The following is an 18,650-nucleotide window of genomic DNA, read 5'->3' as shown; positions in this document are numbered from 1 at the left end:
TTACTGATCTCTCCTTCTGCACATGGTATACAGTCAAAGCAGCAAACAGGCTTTCCTTTCTGCACAGCCTTCCTGGTGCCTGGAGGGCAATTTCACTGCACACAGATTTTGGGACCTATAATCAAGAGAAAATGTTCATTGACATTACAAGATAAAAGGTACCTAGTGAAAATGCTTTCTTCAACTTCACATTGCAAATATCATATCTATTTAAGGAGTTCTTTACTTAAGACCAAGGTGCAAATCTGACCTTATTAGTAATTGTGCCCACACAATAGAAGACACATTTAGAGTTAAATCGCTTATGAACAGGGAAAGTGTAGTCATAAAGTCCAACAGTGACAATTCATGGTGCTCTTCTGCACTTGTTTGCCAGTTTATGACCTCATATCTCGCAACAGGGTCACCATTTTTATCAAAATAAACCTCTTCACCCCCTTTAGTTTTGAATCGCACCATTTTAAGATGTTCTAGAAAACTGATGAAATAGACCATTTTATTTGTTGGTAAAAGTTACATGGTTTAGGAGCATGGTAAAGAATACTGCTTTGCCAATTAAAAGTATAGCATTTTTGAATTTGTGCTAAGTGTGTGTTCCAAGGTCACTATGAAATACAGGAATAGTGTTAGAATAGACTACTTATTGTGAGAGGATCGAGCTGATTATTTGTTGAACATGTTTCTTTGCAGCCAAGAAGGTTATGTAGTGTATGAGCGATAGCAATAAACACCTTTATACACATTATTGAAATATGGCATCAGGGACATGTCCACAAAGATGCTATTAATTTCAGACAATTTCTCTTCTCCTGTGCATAATGATGAGTCCTCTGAATCATTCTGGACTGTATATTTACAATGAAATAATGTCTCCCAGTATTTAGTAAAAATTGCACTGCCTGCAGATTTCACTTTATTTAACTCTAGAATGAAGTCATTGAGACCTGTCACCTCTATATTGGGGACAGCCAGCCCTATGGCTCCTTGCAGTATGCTGTGCTTGTCCATTTTGGCCAGTTCTGGATCAACAATCCAGGCCTCGGTCCCCACCCACTGGTATCCAATGATATTGTGCTCAAAAAATGCATCCAGCAAAATCTCTAAGTCCCCGGCATCAACAAATCCTACTATCACTCGAGAAGTGGAGCTTTTGATCTGCTCAATGATTCCCAAACCTTTCCTTGTGAATAGGTGTTAAAAATGGAAGCGAATATTCTAAGCATATGCCCAACTGCTCTGCAACTTCAGTAAATGCAGCCATCCCACTGTTGCCATAGTCATCATCTCTTCTTATTGCCCCCACCCAGGTCCAGCCAAAGTGCCTGACCATTCTGCTATTGCTCTGCTTAGGTGGTAATCACTGGAAATAGTGCGTAAAAATGAGGGATATTTCCTTTTGTCACTGAGACACTCACAGGTGGCAGAGTGACTGATCTAAAACACATTTATACAGGTGTCTCAGGCATTATGTTATATGCATTCTCATATTGATATATGCCATTAATGTTGGTAATAAGATTCATATTTCTTTTTCTAACCATTAAAATTACATTTTAAAACACAATATATTATTACTTAAATTCTTACTAATGGATGCTGAAAGGTCCAATACTCTTTGCCACAGCCATGGACACTGATGAGTATGTCTCTCCTATTATGGCTTGTACCTGGGCTGGTTTTGTGCAGAACTCATTTGAGACTGATTTCTCATTTCCATTAACAAGTGCCATAGCCACCTGAACCCCCACTGCTTTGGACATACAGGTGTCATAGATCTTATAGCCCAGTGAGACACCAGGCAGTAAAGAGGAACTGTTGTTGATCTCCTCTACTGCAAACATCAAGGACTGTGAATATTGTAAGGCTCTGACATCAAGACTGAATGATAAATGAAAAAATACAATGACATTATTTTACAATAAAAACTTGACTGATGTGCCATTCTTGATCATGTAACATTTTAGTATAATACACGTTCACACTTGCCTCTTCTGCTTACCTCGTACACTTCACTGGAGGTGGTTTGACCACATAGGATGAGTCTGTGATCTCCCAACTGCTATGAAAGGCAAAAATTCCTCCAACTATAATATCACCATACTTTGATAACTGTGGGAATGCAGACTCTCCTCGCAGGGTGCAGGCTGTCCCATTTGCTCTGGAAAAATTAATGATGGCCATTACTACATGCAAGAGAGCAAAGATAGGCTCCATCCAACTATCCACCTTTAATGGTTAATGGTTAAGAAAGTCTGACAGGTCTGATGTTTCAGTTCTTTGAACAGGAAGGATAAGTAGTATTTATGCTGGTAAAATGGCAAATACTCTATGGTGAAGTTTTACTGGTAGGTCAAAGGCAAAGGAGGCGTGACTCTGAAATGTAATCAGAGTAGAATGGTTTACCTGTGGATTAAAATCTGTCTGTGAAATCTGTACCTGTGCATTGAAAATCAGATCTCTCTCTGCACCAGCTGTTCATATTGCCACTCCATCTGTATATGTTACAATAAGTTGTTTTAAATTAAGCCAAACAGCTAGCCAGACACCTAGCCCACATATAATTTATTTGGTCTCGTGTTTTCAAATGCTCATGGCTGATTTACGTGTTCATTTCTTAACTTTGTTTGTCTTTTGGGAATAAATATATCTATTAAATACATTTTTATTAAATATAACACTTCAAATGTATGATAAGCACACAGCTTAGTTAAACTGCTGTCAATCAACAAAATTGCTAAACCTACAGTTTGAAACCAACTTAATTAGAAACATTTCTTGATTATAAACCCTATATGTGTCTTGTAAATATAGCCTATCTGTTTTTACCATGCACAGTTTGTATTAGCCAACCTCTAGCCCTCAAAGTGTAAGGAGTGGGAGGTGGAGAGTGAACACACTTGCGAAGTGATGACACCACTAACTCTGGAAGCCATAATGAACTAACATGGATTGAATAGAATAAATAAATAATATGGTTAATAACAGATACAGACTAACAATACAGAATAAAATGAAGAACAAACAAGCTAACAGAAGAATAATTGGCTAACAGGGTGAGTGCGGAGAACTAGGCAACAAAGGAACTAAACATTAAGGAAAGACTAAAGGAGAACAATGATGAGGTAATAAAACTAGGACAAGTGGAGAGTACACTGAACCAGGCTACGGAAGAGACAAACAACAACCAAGACAAAAACATAACTCAAAAGAAAACCAGACAACGCTTGTGTATATAAAAAGTGGAAGAGAAACCTAAACAGAAGCAAACTGATGGGAGAACATCTTATGAGGAAAGAGCGGACTCAGACAAGCGAATACTAACAGGGAAAGCAACGTATATGAAAACAGAGAGAAAGTACAACATACAAGCAAACATGAACAGGGAAAGCAACCTAAACTGAGATGGCAACTTAACCTGGAATGTAGAGAGAAAGTACATAAGAACAAGACGAGAGCTCATGCAGGATATACCAAAACAATGACCAGCAAACACAAAAGGAAGAGAACAGGGTTTAAATAGACACACTAACAAAGGCTAAACAAGGATCAGGTAGAGCTAAAGGGTAGGAGACAGGAACCAGTCTTTGAGTGTGACAGTAACCCAACACCCTACCCCACCCCCTCAACACGCAACTCCTGAAGCAAGAACAATCCGAAGTAGAGTGGCCAGAGAAGAAAGCAGGAACAAAAGAACGAGAGACAAATGAAGTACCAACACTAGAAGTAGACACAGTGGCTGACACAATGCGAGAGGTAGACACAGGAGTTGGGACAAGTCTTGGGGCATGACCACGGGCAGGGTTTGTGACAAGACCAGGGGCATGTACGAGACTTGGGACTAAACCATAGACAGGCACGGGGGTTGGGAGAGGTTGAGGGAAAAGGAGTGGGACTGCAAACCTGGTTGGGACAGGAGATTGGCACAGAGACAAGCAAGGAGAGTCCGGGCGGTCCAGAGGTGCGGCCACGATGTTCAGCGGTGGGTCCAGGAGGTCCAGATGCGCGGCCACGACGTTGAGTGGTGGGTCCGGGTGATCCGGAGGCGTGGCCACGGCATTCAGCAGCTGGTCTGGGAGGTCCAGAGGTGTGGCCATGGTGTTCAGCGGCAGGTCTGGAAGGTCCAGATGCTCAGCCACGACGTTCAACGGTGGGTCCGGGAGTTCTGGAAGCATGGCCATGGTGTTCACTAGCGGGTCTGGGAGGTCCAGAGGGGTGGCCACTGCCTTCAGCGGCGGGTCCAGGAGGTCTGGCGAAGTGGCCATGGCATTCAGCAGTGGGTGCAGGAGGCATGGCTATGGCATTCAACTGCAGATCTGGGAGATCTGGAGGTGTAGCTACAAGAACAGACCTGGTACAAGAAACAAGAACAGGCTGAGTGGCATCTCTGGAACATCTCAAAGGGAACTGGCTGGGTGTCGTCTTTCATGCCAGGACCCAACTAGGCAGAGGCCTCCACTATGCCGGAAACAGGATCAGGACAGAAGGCGGCATCCACTATGCTGCGAACAGGACCATGACGGGAGGCGACATCCACTATGCCAGGAACAGGAACTGGATCAGGATGGGTGGCGACTTTCTCGGGCACTAACAGGAACACAAACTGGCTGGGCGGCGTCTTCCACACCAGAGACAGGGGCAGGCTGGGCGGCATCTTCCACGCAGGAGACATGGACAGGCTGGGTGGCATCTTCCACACCAGAGACAGGGACAGCTGTGTGGTTTCCTCCACGCCAGAGACAGGGACTGGCTGGGTGGTCTCCTCTACACTGGAGACTCCCCCTGGGTGAGGTACCTGTAACATATTGCACAGACTGAGAAGCCTCTGAGAGTCTGCCAACCTGGGGCACAGGATCTAGCAGCCGGGTAGTTATCACACTCCTTGGGGCTTTTGGCTTTTGCCCACATGTGCTACAACAGTCCTTTGTCTGGGGAGCTGTGAGGATGGGTAATGGGGCACTGAGCTGGTCTGAGTTGACAGGGGATTTTCTAGATCTAGATGTGTTAGAGCAGCCACACCTCCAGACCTGAAGCTGACCGGCACAGATTCGTTGTCTACAGCAGATGTACTTCCTGACTCATCGCCTGCAGCCGCTGTATCTACAAATCAGCTGTCACTAGATGATGCAGTCCCTGACCCTCAGCCAGTCCATGTCTCCAATGTAAGAAACTCGGTCAGTTCTTGTCTCCAGCTTGAGACATGCCGCCCAGTCAGTCTCTGTCCCCGGTGTGAAAGACTCCGCCTTGTCAGTCCCTGTCTCCGGCGTAGAGGACACTGTCCTGTCAGTCCATGTCTCTGCATAGTGGATACCATCCTGTCAGTTCTTGTCTTCAATGTAGTGAGAAATGCCGCCCTGCTAGTTCCTGTCTCCGGTGAGGAGGACATCGCTCTACCAGTCCCCATGCCTTGTGCCAGACCTGTACCTGTACTTTGTGCCAGGCCAGTCCCAGTGGCCACACCTTGAGGCGCTACTGTGCCCTTAATGGCTGCTTCATGTGGGCCTTAGGACTCCTGCTGCCACACCTCACGGGCGGCCAGGACTCCCGAGCCTCTTTGTTGGCCTCCCGGACCCCAGTGACTCCTATGTTCATGCCCTGTGTTTCTCCAGTGACTCCTGTGCCCTCTGAGGCTGCTGAGTCAGCACCTATGACTAACCCCATGTTCCTCCCATCACCTGTTTTGGACACCGTTTGTTTGTAGTTGTGTATGTCCCAGTTCCTGTTGTGGTGCCAGTATCAGTCCCTTTGTCTGCATCTGTTTCAATCCATGTGCCCCTAACTGTATCTGTTCCAGTGCCAATGTCTGTCTATGTTCCTGTCCCTGTGTCATTTGTACAATCCCTAATCCATGTCCAGTCCCCCATTATATAGTGTTCTGTCATCTGCCTTGTCTCCCCATTCCCCATTTAGGTCACCTGAGTCTGCTTCTCATCCTGTGGTATCTCTAGCCCTGGTTCCTGGACTCACCCCTGATCTTCTGCCTGTTCACCACCCCCCATCCTCTCCTGTGTGTCCTTAGTGTGTCATCCTACTTAGTGTGTCATCCTTGGTTTGCTCCTGCTTTAACTTGTCATCTTGCCATGCCTGCTACGCCAGTTCCTGATACACCCTGTGTTTTGCTGCCTCACTCAGCTCCTGTTTTATCCATGTTTCCTGTGCCTGTCTAGTCTTGTTTCTGTTCTTCCTTTGTTTACTTGTTTCTTCTTGCTTCCTTGTTTTTTTTTTTGTTTTGTTTTTTATTCCACCCCTTGTTAGTATCTCCACCTGATATTGCAATGACCTGTGTCTTGTTAGTCAATTGTGAAGTCTTGCATTAAGTTTCTGAGCCATAGTTTATTATTCTTTGTTTCTCCTGGTTATTCAGATTTCTGTTTATGTCTTTGGATTACCATCTTTGCCTGTTCCCTCTCTGTTTTGGTTTGCCTTGTTGATTGCTTTCTGGATTAGACCTTCATGAGTATTTTGGATTATGTTTATGTGCTATCCCTGTTCTCTAATAAATTGCATCCACCCTCACACTGCAGTTGTTTCTGTCGTTGTTTATGATCTGAATGTTATAGCACTGCATGAATCATCAACACAAAACTATTTGACTTTTTGTAGAATGCTGTCTAGAAAGGTGACAGGGATAGGAACAACAGGGAAACTGAGAATTGACATAATTAACAGCTCTCACATCTTGAACAAAGCTCCACTCATCTTCATCTGGTTCCTTAATATGGGAGAGATGCTCTAGACTGCCAGGAAGAGGAATGAAAATACAATGCTCCTCAAGCAACAACTGTCAACAACTGAAGCAATATCAGCTAGATCTTCAGGTATAAGTGGGTACTGCTTAATTTTAGGAAGACATTTAGAAGGATTCACAGTAATCTTAACTGGAGTAGCAGAGGCTGGGAGGACCTTTCAGGGATGTCTGAGAGACAAAGGGAAGAAGGAGTTAAGACATGGAAACTGAGAAAGGCAATGGGAATTGTCATTGTCTACCCACATCTGGGTATTTGGGACCTCGAGGAAGATGCCTTCTGTGGATAATTCAGTTGTAGCATTCATGTTACTAATTCCTGATCTAAGACATTGATCGTGTTGCCTGATGTGAGGATTTGATGTTCAAAAAATAAAGGGTGTATCTAACAAAGCATAGTAGTAGACTGCTGGTTACAGGCAGCAATACCATCTATAGTAGGTAGCATGGGCTATACTACAGCAGGACACAGGGGCACCACCTTCATTTGAGACAGGGTGCAGCAGAGGTGGCGCCCTCCATGGAGCAGGCATTGGAGCAGCATCCTTCTTGGCTCAGGGTACTGAATCACCAAAGGGAATCAGAAGGTTTATGAACATGATGGGTAAATCCAGGAGCTCTGGACTCGCACTCAGTCCAGGTAACTAGGCTGCCGACCTGCAAATCACCATGGCATCACTTTAGCTGCAGAAAGGCTCAGTAATGGCACGCTCAAGGAGGTAGGGTGTAGGGGTGGCTGTCTTTGCTGGGGACAGGGTGCAGTCTTCAGAAAGCATAGACAGGGTGGTGTCTTCAACACAGACAGGGCAGTTTTTTTCAACACCACTGACAACAGGAAAACATTCAAATGAAAACTGGGAATCGACTGGTGTGGACTTGGGCTCACATCTTGTTTTGTGGCATCGGTGACACTTTTGGCTATGTGAGCAGGATTCTCTGCCACAGCCTTTTTGTCCACCTAGGCCTCTAGGAGTATTGCCATGGGCAGTAGTCGGGCATGTAGGAAAGATGGGCTGTTGTCTACTTCAGGAGAGGCAGGGTCCTGAACGTCCTCATCTGGGTACTGGAAGTGAGTTAGCTGGAAGTGGGTTGCACTTAGCGTTCTTCCATAGCAGCCAAATCTGCCTGAATCCTGGTGAACATGCATTCCCCTAAATATGTCGTATCCTCCAAAGAGCAGGACACTTTGTCCCCAGGCCGAGTCCAGGCATGTCAAGTTTGAGGCACCTAGGGTGCACAGCTAGTTAGCAGATCCCAAGAATGTTACTTTGATTTCCCAGTTCAAATGTGCTTGGCTTGTTTAGGCAAATTAAAGGGTTGCAGTCAGCTGACCTTCAGTGTCAGCGTTTGCCATCTCTAAGGTCAACTATATGCCTGCCAAGTTTTTCAATTAATTACATTTTTTTTTCCTTACCTGGCAGTGGGTCTGGTGGCTCTGTACCAATGGTGCACTTTATGGTAATTGCACCATAAAAAAACTATAAATGGGAGATGCAATACAGGTGTTGCATGGCAGGAGCTGGACTTGGGAGAAGAACCTGAACAGAGACAGGAATGTAAACACAGGTAGGAGTGGAGACACTGCAGGGGAAAATACAAAGAAGGGCCTAGGGCTATGACTGGGGACTGAGCAACAGGAAGAATAGGGTACTGGGAACCAGGAGACTGAAACCATGGGAACAAAGGCAGAGACAGCAACAGGAACTGGGACGCTCACAAATACAGGGACTGACATGGAGGCTGAGATAGTAATGGAAAAAGCAAAAGTGACAGGCACATGGCCAAACATGGTGACATGGTCAAACACACAACCTGTAATGGCAAACCATAGAGACACAGTGGAATTAGAAGCCTAGGGACCAGACAGGACCAGACTGGTTTGGCAGCAGATAGGGGAATAGAACAATTAGAGTTGGGGAGCATAATGGGTAGGAAACTGTGTAGGAAACTGGATGGATGGCAGCTCATGCAACCCTAGAGATGTGGTAGCTGGCCAGTCCGGTGGGTCCAGCACCAGTGGCACCGTCATGGTATTCATGGTACTGCAATGCCCTCTTGGAAGCAGGGCATGGAAGAGGAAGCACTCTCCTGGGAGCTTAGACAGCAGACAAGGCTGTGTTTTGTGCAGGGGCCACATACTTCTTGGCACTGTATGCTTTAGCAGCACTGATGACAGCAAACATAGATGTATATTTTTATCATCCCTGCTTCCGCCAGATAACCATTGCTAGCCCCTTTCATTGGTCCTTTATTTTCCACTGCTTCCTACTCACTAGTTGTTCCTAGTCATATCCTTCTTACTGATAGTTTAATTGTTCTTACCTATTGTTTATTTTGTTCTTGTTATGCTGGCCAATGCTGACCAGAGGAAGTTTTGGTTCCACTCAAGGTTTCTTGGTCATTTTTCCTCACCAATGTTGCACTTGGCTTTCCTAAAGATGTTTTGTGACAATTCTGTTGTAAACGTGCTATAAAATAAATATTATATAATTTTATTTGAAGCTCCTTTTAAACAGACCAATTTGAAATATTTCAAATCCCCGCCTGTCAGTTGTTGTTTTTTTGACTAACTTGTTGATGTTGTAACATCTTTGGGGATAAATTGCTCAAAGAGCATAAAATAATATTTTGACAGACCTTTTGACTTCTTTTCAGATTTCAGGTGTGGCAGAGATCTACTAGACATTTCATGTTTCTGTTGCTACTCATTGTTTCTGTACTTTGAAGTCACTAAAACAATTCACTAATGCAACAGTTTTTTGTTTTTTTTTCTGTAACAACATAAACTTTGTTTTCTGAGTCCTAGTAAGACCTATTGCATTGACATCAGTTTGAACATATTTTGCTAAATCAAATTTAATAATTGTTTGTAATGACCAAACATGCATATAATACATACAATGCCTTTGTAATTTATTTTAAGCACACAGAGGGATAGTCCAGAGGAGGGGCTATTGAGAGAGATTTGGATAGAGAGCATGGCATTGAATGTAGAGAGTGAAAGGCTTTCATTGGGTATGGTGAAAATTAGAAAAAACAACAACTGAATATTGGTTACAGCAACTGCCATTGCACATAATATAGAAAAAAGAAAGTCTTCCAGAGCATAATCTGCTAGAACATAATCTACACCTTATTTACCTCTGATGCTTGTCAGATGGAGTAATGTTTATGAGATCAAGTCTTTCTAAGTCTTTCTGTGCCTGCGTAAACCCATCATACTGACACACTATGGTGCTCCTTTTATACAGTGACTTCCCCTGGTAAAATGTGTTATCTATGAACATAGTGTATTTGATTTACTTTTGTTGTTTATGTTTGAATTAAATTTGTAACTTGAATTATATATATATATATATATATATATATATATATATAACAATATGTGTGTGTGTGTGTGTAACTTGAATAGTATAAGTTGATAATAAACTAAATGAATTAAAATAAGAAATAGATAAACGTGTGCGCGAATCAAGTTGCTAAATCCATCTACTTAATGTCATGAGGTTTGTTACCTATTAAACAGTTACACATATTTTTTTGAGATTAAGCTTTTAACTGGTCCACAATAATAGTGAATATAAACCATTAGTTCACTCAATTATTTTGTAAATGGTTTTCTCTAAAATGTGAATCAGAATAATAAAGATGCAGTCAAATGACCATAATAACAGTAAACATTTAGATTATTAGCTCAGTTAATTGTCATTTTACCAATAAGTTGTTTTTTAGTGTTCTTCTCTGGTTTCAGTATGATTATGTAACACTTTGGAAGAAATATACAGAATAGCAAACCAAAGCTTGAGGCCAGAATAGCAAAAATCTCCACAGCTACAGTGAATTTTCCAGGAGAGCTGACATAAGATGGAATAAAGGTTATCCAAACTGCACAGAATATGAGCATGCTGAAAATGATGAATTTGGCTTCATTAAAGTTATCAGGCAACTTCCGTGCTAGAAAGGCCAAGAAAAAACATAACAGAGCCAGGAATCCTATATAACCCAGTACAGCCCAGAAACCTATGGATGAGCCTAAATGACATTCTAGAATAATCTTGTCCTTGTATACTTTCAGATTTTTGAAGGGAAAAGGAGGGGAAATAAATAGCCAAAGCACACAAATAAGGACCTGTATGAGAGTAAAGGAAAAGACACTGAATCTCTGCTGTGGAGGCCCAAACCATTTCATGACATTACTGCCTGGACGTCTAGCCCTGAAGGCCATTAAAACCACTATTGTTTTGCCCAGAACACAGGAGATGCAGAGGACGAAGGTGATCCCAAACGCTGTGTGGCGCAGCATACAGGACCACTCAGAGGGCCGACCAATGAAAGTAAGTGAACAGAGGAAACATAGAGTCAGAGAGAAGAGCAGCAGGAAGCTCAGCTCTGAGTTGTGAGCTTTGACTATTGGAGTCTTTTTATATTTAAAGAATATTACTAATATTACCAGTGTCACAAGTGCACCAATAATAGCAAAAGCTGTTAGCAAAACTCCCATAGTTTCCTCATAAGACAGATATTCAGTTTCCTTTCTTACACATTTATCCCTCTGTGCATTTGACCAATAGTCCTGATAGCACTGTTCACATTTAATAGAATCTGTTATGGAGTGAGACAGAAAATAATAAAAATGAGAAAAAGAGAGATTAGACACACAAGGATAATACACAGGAAAAATAGTCAAATGAATACATTACAAATGTGACAGTTTAATGGCAATACTTTTGACAAGAATCGTGTATATCTCTTAAAACAAGGACAATAAATGAATTTTCAAAAAGTGGCTATGACTTTTAATCATGGCAGAAATAGTAACATTTTTCATTCCCCCTTTCTGGGTGTTTTTGTACCTGTTATATTACTGATCTCTCCTTCTGCACATGGTATACAGTCAAAGCAGCACACAGGCTTTCCTTTCTGTACAGCTTTTCTAGTACCTGGAGGGCAGTTTTTACTACACACTGATATTGGCACCTATGATCAAGGGAAACATTTAGCTGCCTGAACAAGATTTAAAAGGTGCATACTTAACTACTTACTTCAAATTTGCATTGCAAGTCCATTATACATACGAGTAGTCCTTTACTTAAGACAAAATTGCAAATCTTACCTTATTAATATTTTGTGCCCACACAATGGAAGACACATTTATTGTTAATCGGTTGTTAACATTGAACGTGGAGTCATACAGTCCAACAGTGACAAAGTCATGTTGATGTTCTTTATTTGTCTGCCAGTTTATGACCTCATATCTTGCAGCAGGGTCACCATTTATATCAAAATAAACCTCTTCACCCTCTTTAGTTTTGAAATGCACCATTTTCAACTGTTCAAGAAACTGAAAAAATAGATCACAGTTTATTTGGTGATGAGAATTATATTTAAAAAGCACAGCAAAGAGCACTCCATTGCCAATTAAATTATATAATTTTGGATGGATTGTTGAATTGGTGCTAAATGTTGGCTAAAAAGCTCAGTATGAAGTTCAAGAACAGGGTATTAACTTACTGTGAGAGAATCAGGCTGCTGTTTTGTTGGACATGTTTCTTTACATCCAAGAAGATCATGTAGGGTATGGGCAATAGCATAAACCCCTTTATACACATTATTAAAATATGGCATCAGGGACATGTCAGTAAACATGCTGTCAATTTCAGACAATTTCTCTTTTCCTGTGCACACTGGTGAGTCATCTGAATTATTCTGTACTTTATATTTACAATGAAATAATGTCTCCCAGTATTTAGTAAAAATGGCACTGCCTGCAGATTTCACTCGGTTTAAATCTAGAATGAACTCCTTTAAACCTTTCACTTCTGTTTTGGGGACAGCCAGTCCTATGGCTCCTTGCAGTATGTTGTTTTTGTCCAGTGTGGCCAAAACTGGATTTAAGATCCAAGCCTCAGTTCCTACCCACTGGTATCCAGTGATGTTGTGCTGAAAGAATACATCCAGCAAAATCTCTAAGTCTGAGGGGTCAACAAATCCCACTATCACTCGAGAAGTGGAGCTTTTGATGTGCTCGATGATTCTCGTAACTTTTTCCTGTGAGTAAGTTTTATAAAATGGAAGGGAATATTCTAAGCATATGTCCCATTGTTGTGCAACTTGAGTAAATGCAGCCATCCCACTGTTGCCATAGTCATCATCTCTTCTTATAGCCCCCACCCAGGTCCAGCCAAAGTGCCTGACCATTTCTGCCAGTGCTCTGCTCTGGTGGTGATCACTGGGAATAGTACGCAGAAATGAGGGATATTTCCTTTTGTCACTGAGACACTCACAGGTGGCACCGTGACTGATCTAAAAACAGATCACAGATACCCTAGGCATTATGTTTCGCGATAAGTTTGATTGCACCAGCTACCGGCTATCATAATGACATTAAAACTTTACATCTGCATATCTTTAAAAACAATCACACATGTTTTAATAGATATTTACAGTGATTGTTCATAATTGTTTAAATCCTTACTAAGGGAATGCTGAAAGGTCCAATACTCATTGCAACAGGCATGGACACTGATGAGAAGGTCTCTCCTATTATGGCTTGTACCTGACCTGGTTTTGTGCAAACCTCATCTGAGACTGTTTTCTCATTTCCATTAACAAGTGCCATAGCCACCTGAACCCCCACTGCTTTGGAAGTACAGGTATCATAGATCTTATAGCCCAGTGAGACACCAGGCAGTAAAGAGGAACTGTTGTTGATCTCCTCTACTGCAAACATCACAGACTGTGAAAACTGTAAGGCTCTGACTTCAAGACTGGATAATAAAAGAAAAAATATTCAAAAATTTTAAAAGACATTATTTTAGGATAAAGTATTAAAACTCCTTCAGTGATGTGTAATTCATTATCATGTAATATTTTAATATAATACATGTTCACACAGTGTGAAATGCTCATTTTCCTCTGTTGCTTACCTTGTACACTTCACTGGAGGTGGTGGGACTACATAGGATGAGTCTGTGATCTCCCAACTGCCATGAAAAGAAAAAATCCCTCCAACTATAATATCACCATCCTTTGATAGCTGTGGGTAGGCAGACTCTCCTTGCAGGATACAAGCAGTCCCATTAGATTTGGAGAAATTGATGATGGCTATTACCACATGTAAGAGAGCAAAGACAGGCTCCATCCACCTATCTACCTACAGACTGGAGATAATGGTTGAGAAGCAGGTGTAATATTTCAGATGGATGAACAGGAAGAATATGTGGTATTTATATAGATGAAAAGGCAAATTCTCTATGGTAAAGCTTTACTGGTAGGTCAAAGTTAAAGGAGGTGTGACTTTGAAATGTGAGCAGAGTAGCCTGGTTTAACTGTGGATTAAGGTCGGCCTGTCAGATCTGTACCTGTAGATTGAATGAGATATGTCTCTGTACCAGATGCTTATGTTGTTACTTTAGTTTATAGTACAGTGTTTCATTTTATTTTTTTGTTTTTTTGTTGTTGTTTGTTTGTTTTTTTGTTAATAAGCACAACAGCTAACAGTTGGCTTGTCATATTAAAGTGATCTACCACACCTACCACAGTGATGACACATACATATGTATAAACCTCATCAGCACTGCTACGTCTGATACACTTATAGCAGGGCAACATCCTCTAATGTGCCTCTGAGATGTAACTGAAACTGTTGTAAAATGGTCTGCCATTCCACTAATATACAGTTAACAGTGGGCCTCTGTCGAGCTAATGAACAGTGATTAGGAGAGTTGAGGGTAGCTGATGAATTGTGCATGACAGATAGTTGGCAAGAGACATAGAGAGAAATGTTGGTAAAGGCTAGTTCCCTCCATAGAAATCCACATAGATCTTTGGCTACTGTCTATTTTATTTGTTGACATGATTACTAGAAACCAATATGTCTTCAGCTCCTTTAATGGATAATTCCTGTACTGATTTATTGTTCGATGATGGTATATTTGTGCAAAAGAATGAACCCAGGTTATCACAAACAGAACTGCCTTTTTCTTCAAAATCAAGGGTATTATGTAAAATATGGTATTCTGTCAAATATGGTAAACTGTTAGCCTGTTAGTTAGTGGATCTTATAACAGTGCCAAGATCTTACAGGAACTGGATAACCTTCCTCAGCAGGAAGGTCTGAAGAGGAAGACTGTAATTCATAGACTGTATGTGAGCAATTGAATCAATTTTATTTAGAAAAAGTTAAGCAAGCTATTATTATATCTAGAGCTAAATGGCTTGAGTTTGATGAAAAGGGTTTTGCTTATTTCTTTAGTCTAAAAAAGAAATGATGTGAGATGAAAACGATTTCTAGTTCACTTGTTGAAAATGTCTGTATCTCTCATGAGAATCTTATTTCATCACCATACTTATTTTTAATAGCTGCAGAACTTCTAAACCTATTTGGGACTTACTGACATAGTAGGTATTAAACGGGAAGTTTTTTATCATATCTAAACACATAGACTATAAGGTGCACTAATTGAGTGGTAGAAATCAATTTCCTCAAAACTATTTTTAAAGGCTTAAAGTGGTAAAAAATAAAAAATAAATACAAAGGCTTACATTGAGCAGTAAGGAGGCAGATGCATGTGCAGAGAAGGGCGAGATTTATTAGGAGCAAGTCCAGAGTTGTAGTCAATGGAGTAGCACAGGGCCATAGAGCCAGTACGGAGATTACGGGGATGTATTATAAACCAAAAAGCACAAGAAGGCAAACAAGGGAAACAGGCTATACCATAGGCTAGGAAACTTGAAGGCTAGGATAAACAGTCAGACTAGGATACGCGGACTACAAACTTACGGGCATACAGATACGGGCTTGCAAAAAACATCAAAACATACATTAAAACATACATCCAAACAAACATTTCACCAAACATTCAAACATTGAACAGAGCAGACCCAGGGCACACGACAGGGTTTAAATACATAACTTAACAAGCTAGAAATGAGGGACAGATGTGGAAAATCAAATGAGGGGTGGAGAAAACAAAACGACAGAATGGAACTAAAATACACAAGACAGGTACCCACTTTTCACCCACTTTTCTTTGTGATGGTCATTGAATTTCTGCCATGATTGGGTTTGTTCTATTCTTATATTTGTTATAGATCTTATCAATGACCAGGGAACTATTAATTTTCAAGAGTTGATGGATAGAAAGACAATTCCCCTGGTAAGAAAAGATTATGATATGGTTATTACATGGCTCTTACATATTCCTCTCCATTTAATGAACTATTCCTTAAAGGAGACCTTTTATACCCCTTTTACACAGTACAGTTCCCAAGGGCCCTAATTAAATGTCTGAGACCACAAGGTTCAATCACCACAGCACCCTTCTCACCCTGTCAAAACAGCCCTGCTCAAAATGGCCAGTTTGAGTCCCTGTTTCTTTAAATGATAATGAGCTACTGGTCACCCTACCCCCTTCTTCTGAGGGGTTTACTGACACAAGTTCAGATTTGAGCTACCATCAAAAGTGTTGAGCATGAACCCTGGGAGAAACATGGCTACCACATAATACATAGCAGTGCAACCATGTTTGAACCAGAGTCAGACCCTGAGTTTGCTGTGAGGTCTGGTCATTCATTCTAGCAGCTACATACTCCCTAAAATATATACTTACACGCTGCAAACTGTGGCCATTTACCAAATTACAGAAGGTCAGTGCATTTTCCCCTAGTACAACAGGCTAACGTCACAAATCCCTGATTACCTGAGTGGAACATAACTGTAACTTTGTAACTTTCACTTTCACGTTATTGACATAAGATAACATTTCATCTTACTGACATTCAACTAACAAGCTCATAGCATTAATGTTGTTGTGGATTCTGTAAAAAGCAATGCCAGTAACTTTCTATTTCTCTAATATATTACCTCAGCTATTAGCATGAGATTGTGCTAAATGGCTAAAGAAACACATACATAATAATTTTTTCAAATACTTTTGCCACAACCAATTGTTATTCTGATCATTCTGTTTTGCCCATTCTTCCGCCCGTTATTGTTGACCTGCCTATGTCTCTGCATGGCCCTGGTAGGTAATTTTCTTGTGTATATTCCCTCTAAGTGTTGTAGCTTAATGGTATCCTTAGACTCTGGCCAGATGCATTAGCATTTCTTCCGTGGCCACAATAAAGCACCATTGTAAGTCACTCTGAACAAGATCTACTAAATGATGTGAATGTAAATATAATGATATGAATTGTTTAAAAAAAAGTATAGGGCAGTAAAGGCCATATTTCAAAATGATAAGTGTAGTGAGAAATAAAGCTGCCTCTCCTGTGGAGAACTGGGGTTCAATTCCTGCCAGGTCACGTGTTACACCAATAAGAGTTCTTGGGCAAGACAGTTATCTCATTTCATTCTTTTGTGGATGATTTATTGTAAAATCTGAACTGTACCAATGTTGCAGCAGATATATGCTTTATATAACAGTAAATGTATAAGTGTTCACTTTATAAAAAAGGCTAATCAATACCAAAGACCAGCCAGAGATACAAGTTTATTTATTGAAATTAGTGAAAAGGTACATTGTGATCTATCATAGTTATTACAAGTGTGCTTTACACAGTTTAAGTTCTCTAAACATGGCCATATTATTAATAAATGATTTACTTAACTTGTGCTTTACCCATAAGTGGCTTTTTAGTGCTCTTCTCTGGTTTTATTATGATTATGTAACACTTTGGAAGGAATATGCAGAATAGTAAACCAAAACTGGAGGCCAAAATAGCAAATATCTCTATAGCTACAGTGAATTTTCCAGGCGAGCTGACATAAGATGGAATAAAGGTGATCCAAACTGCACAGAATATGAGCATGTTGAATGTGATGAATTTGGCTTCATTAAAGTTATCAGGTAGCTTCCGTGCTAGAAAAGCCAAAAGAAAACACAAGAGAGCCAAGACACCTATGTAACCCAGTACAGCCCAGAAACCTATGGATGAGCCTACATGACATTCTAGAATAATTTTTTTCCTTATAACGGTTTAGATTTTTAAACGGGAAAGGAGGTGAAATTATTAGCCAAAGCACACAAATAAGGACCTGTATAAATGTGAAAGCAAGAACACTGAGTCTCTGCTGTGGAGGCCCAAACCATTTCATGACATTACTGCCTGGAAGTGTAGCCCTGAAGGCCATTAACACCACTATTGTTTTCTGCAGAACACAGGAGATGCAGAGGACGAAGGTGATCCCAAACGTTGTGTGACGCAGCATACAGGACCACTCAGAGGGCTGACCAATGAAAGTAAGTGAACAGAGGAAACACAGAGTCAGAGAGAAGAGCAGCAGGAAACTCAGCTCTGAGTTGTGGGCTTTGACTATTGGGGTATCTTTGTATCTATAAAATACAACTAATATTTCCAGTGTCATGAATGCACCAACAATAGAAACAATTGTTAGCAAAATTCCCATAGTTTCTTCATAAGATAGGTATTCAATTTCCTTTGTTATACATTCATTCCCTTGTGAGTTTGACCAGTAGTCATGATAACATTGTTCACATTTGACAGAATCTGTTGTGGAGTATGAAAGCAAACAATAGAAATGGGAAGTCAGATATACAGGAAAAATAATCAGCTGAATAGACTTCAAATCTACTTTGTTACAATATTCATGTATATCTCTTAAATATAGGAGTTCAACTTGCACCTGTAAGATTTTTAATCACTGCAGTAATCCCAATAATTAATTATTTTTTGTTTTTATTTTTTGGCATTTATGTACCTGTCATATTACTGATCTCTCCTTCTGCACATGGTATACAGTCAAAGCAGCACACAGGCTTTCCTTTCTGCACAGCCTTCCTGGTGCCTGGAGTGCAGCTCTCACTACACACCGATATCGGGACCTATAATCAAGGTAAATATTTAGTTAGTAGAAGACATAACAGGTGCATAGTTAAATGTGTTC

At 40.8% G+C, this 18,650-nt stretch overlaps 2 protein-coding genes across 2 annotated transcripts in view; both read right to left on the bottom strand.

Moving 5' to 3' along the window:
* Positions 1-4,262, bottom strand: part of LOC118241156 (vomeronasal type-2 receptor 1-like) — a 7,467-nt gene extending 3,205 nt beyond the window's left edge. The window contains exons 1-2 of the mRNA XM_035525114.1: positions 3,713-4,262; positions 2,000-2,183 (exon numbers count right to left, since the gene is read on the bottom strand). Of these exons, the coding sequence (XP_035381007.1) occupies positions 2,000-2,183; positions 3,713-4,262 (734 nt within the window). The remainder of the gene's footprint in view (positions 1-1,999; positions 2,184-3,712) is intronic.
* Positions 4,263-10,436: 6,174 nt separating this feature from the next.
* LOC118241228 (extracellular calcium-sensing receptor-like) lies at positions 10,437-13,883 on the bottom strand. The gene is made up of 6 exons (XM_035525462.1): positions 13,669-13,883; positions 13,218-13,509; positions 12,254-13,045; positions 11,856-12,083; positions 11,596-11,719; positions 10,437-11,344 (listed from the first exon to the last, which is right to left on the bottom strand). Exons 1-6 carry the CDS (start codon positions 13,881-13,883, stop codon positions 10,437-10,439), a joined length of 2,559 nt encoding a protein of 852 aa, XP_035381355.1.
* Between the last annotated feature and the right edge of the window lie 4,767 nt (positions 13,884-18,650).

This window comes from Electrophorus electricus, chromosome 4 (genome assembly GCF_013358815.1).
Source record: "Electrophorus electricus isolate fEleEle1 chromosome 4, fEleEle1.pri, whole genome shotgun sequence".
Lineage (NCBI taxonomy): Eukaryota > Metazoa > Chordata > Actinopteri > Gymnotiformes > Gymnotidae > Electrophorus > Electrophorus electricus.
Note: the sequence above shows the minus strand (reverse complement) of the source record. Positions and strands in the feature narration are given on the sequence as shown.